Here is a 2,793-nt window from a genome sequence, read left to right as displayed (position 1 = left end):
GTATCGAAGTGAAGGTATCGGTATTGGTACCGGAACCGAAAATTTTTGAACAATACCCAGCCCTATATATGTATATCTATTATATATTAGTTTTTATTCTGATATTAGTTTTTTTTGTCTGATAACAGATCAATTTCTGATATCAATAACGGAACATTCCAGAACATTATCTGAATTGCTCAAATGACAACTGCAATTCACATTGATATTACTGATATTTTTCTTTATGTCAGGATGATGCTTTTTATATTCCCTATTAACTTTAACATTTTGGACACAATCCTCTTTGCAAAGTCTGGATACCATATAAGGGAGACATCTAACATATGCAAAGTCTGAATTCATTATACTTGGAATATAAAAACAACCAAATACTACTTCACAAAGCATTCTATGCAATAACATGGCTCACACTAATGATTTATTTCCAAATATTCCATGTGCTTACAAGCACTCAATTAACAATTAACTTATGATGAGGAAGAGAGAGCTTTCTGTTTATTTATTCTTTGATTAAACTGCAGAGAATTTATGCTTCACTCACCCATTGTAACCATCCACAATCTTTAAGATCCTTTTCTTCATGTCTTCAAAAGGAATATATTCCAAATTGGGATTGTGAGTGTCCCTCTCTTCTGGTGATGAAGCATGAAAATCCTCCATCACTTTATCCAACTTAAACAAAAAGTATGTTTTGAACTGTGACCATGGAATCCTAAAAAGGTACAAGCAATCTTAGAAAGGGTAAAGAAAGTAAGCAGACTTTAAAAACATAAATAGCAGTTTGGATCTACCGGTAATCATTTCTACTCACATTGGTTGTCCAGTTTTGGCGACATGCCACAGGAACTGATCTAATGTGGGACAGATCTCTTTCTTCCCTTTCTTTTCAAAATCTGTCAACAGTCAAAATGAGCAAACCGTGTATAAACATTAGTGTTATTACATTTAAATAAAGCTGCGCTGAATTAGAAATCAATCTGAAATTAACTCAGGTTTCTTCAAAAGTGAATCTCAGTAAATAGAAAATCAAAAAGGGAATTTATTACAGACAGAGTGATACATTTTAAGTATTTCTTTTGATGATGATGAGAAATCCTTAGGTCAGTTTCTCAGAAAATTATATCAAATAAGGTGACCCATGTAAAATAAAAAATAAAAAACATCTGAAATACTGACCTAAAGAAAAGTATGCTCCTGTAGAATACAACACACAGACTACATATTAGGTTCTGCATGAATTACTGTGCCAATGTGCCCCAATTTAAGCTAAATATAGTGTAGTTAAAGCTTATTTCTTTTGAATCCCTCAGTCTTACATTGGTTTGGTTTCACAATCCTTTCAAGGCTGATTATGCACCTGCCAGACTTTTTCCTTTCACTAAACTTTCCTTCATGGGGGATCAATAACAGTGTTGCAATAAAAATATGTTTAATTACAATAAATATATATTTTTTAATAGAAATAAAAAAAAATTGTAGATTTTATTTGGCTATTTGAACCAATCTTCAAAAATACCAAGCATATTTTGCCAATATATCTATAGTTTTTAGAGTTTTCCTTTATTAAATACGTTTAATTTAAGACGATGTTCTTATTGCTAAGATGCCCGTCTTTGCTTAAGAACACTGGAAAAAATGTATGCAACCGCTTAAGGCATTTACTTAATCATATTTAGGTACTTTAACACAATTGTTTTATGTCCTACCCTGCTAACATGAAACTATTGTGTTAAAGTAACTAAATGCGATTAAATAAATGCCAAAAACAGTTGCATAATTTTCAGTGAATGTCCTAAGAAACTGATTCAGGTTCATTTTAAGATAAAAGTGACACAAAACGCAAACTGACATCAAGTTCATAATTTCTCCCTAAAATGATTAACTTGCCAACAACAGAAATGAGTGAGAAGTTAAAACAGACTACCGGTACTTTCAAATCAAAGTTAGCAGGATGTTGCTAGTATTGCTCCTCAGCTAGATGTTTATATAACCGTGTCAACATGTACATAAACGGGTTAAAAGTGTGCAATTTGACAGACTTGTTTCTACCACTTAGAGCAGTCAAACCAAACAGGTTAACACCTTGTTACTTAAGAATATTTTTTAAATATCAGTTAAATAGGCTGCATTTCCTAGAGAAACGTGCGTTACGTAGTTAGCAAATTAATAGCGGTGTAACATGAGGAAATACACTTAATTTAAACATAAAAAAAGCATAAACATTTGCATAATTGTAAACATTACCTTGGAACGCTTCCGATAATGCGTCGGTATCCATAACTGTGTCCAGTTCACAGGCAGGGAACGCTTATTGGGGTGCAGAACAACTAGCAGGTAGCAATCCAAATAAGCTGCTGGCATGGCAGAACTGCGCATGTCTGAAATTACGTAGGTGCTTCTTCTTCTTTTCTTGTCTTGTTGCTTTTAATGGCGGTTGGCATACAACTTTTCGGTCTGCATTACCGCCACCAACTGGTGAGGAGTGTGGATCAGAAGGCATATTCATAAAGATACTTACCGTATAATTATATATCTATATATCTATATCTATAATATTATTTTACAAATACTGCATCCTCATAATTATTGCTGTTATTATTAAATATTAAATAAATGTTGATAACATTTTTTTTTGCTTTTTCTGCAGAATATCTATCAAATCAAATTTAACTTTCTCCTTATTTAGGTCTCTAACCAAATTCTTTCTTTCTTCTTCATACTTCTTACAATATATCACTACATGTTCTACTGTTTTTTTCTTGTCCGCATTATTCACATTTTCCTGACATA

At 32.4% G+C, this 2,793-nt stretch overlaps 1 protein-coding gene across 3 annotated transcripts in view; it reads right to left on the bottom strand.

Moving 5' to 3' along the window:
• Positions 1 to 2,380, bottom strand: part of LOC107083895 (serine/threonine-protein phosphatase 4 regulatory subunit 2-A-like) — an 11,735-nt gene extending 9,355 nt beyond the window's left edge. For 2 of the 3 annotated variants that reach the window (XM_015373436.1, XM_015373435.1), the window contains exons 1-3: positions 2,248 to 2,380; positions 815 to 896; positions 545 to 715 (exon numbers count right to left, since the gene is read on the bottom strand). In XM_015373436.1, the coding sequence (XP_015228922.1) occupies positions 545 to 715; positions 815 to 896; positions 2,248 to 2,281 (287 nt within the window). In that variant the 5' untranslated portion in view covers positions 2,282 to 2,380. Of the gene's footprint in view, positions 1 to 544; positions 735 to 814; positions 897 to 2,247 lie in introns of all 3 variants that reach the window. The other variant, XM_015373437.1, reaches the window with a different exon arrangement.
• Between the last annotated feature and the right edge of the window lie 413 nt (positions 2,381 to 2,793).

Source organism: Cyprinodon variegatus, unplaced genomic scaffold, assembly GCF_000732505.1.
Source record: "Cyprinodon variegatus isolate N-32 unplaced genomic scaffold, C_variegatus-1.0 Scaffold87, whole genome shotgun sequence".
NCBI lineage: Eukaryota > Metazoa > Chordata > Actinopteri > Cyprinodontiformes > Cyprinodontidae > Cyprinodon > Cyprinodon variegatus.
The sequence above is the reverse complement of the archived record's forward strand: the minus strand, read 5'-3'. Positions and strand labels throughout refer to the sequence as shown.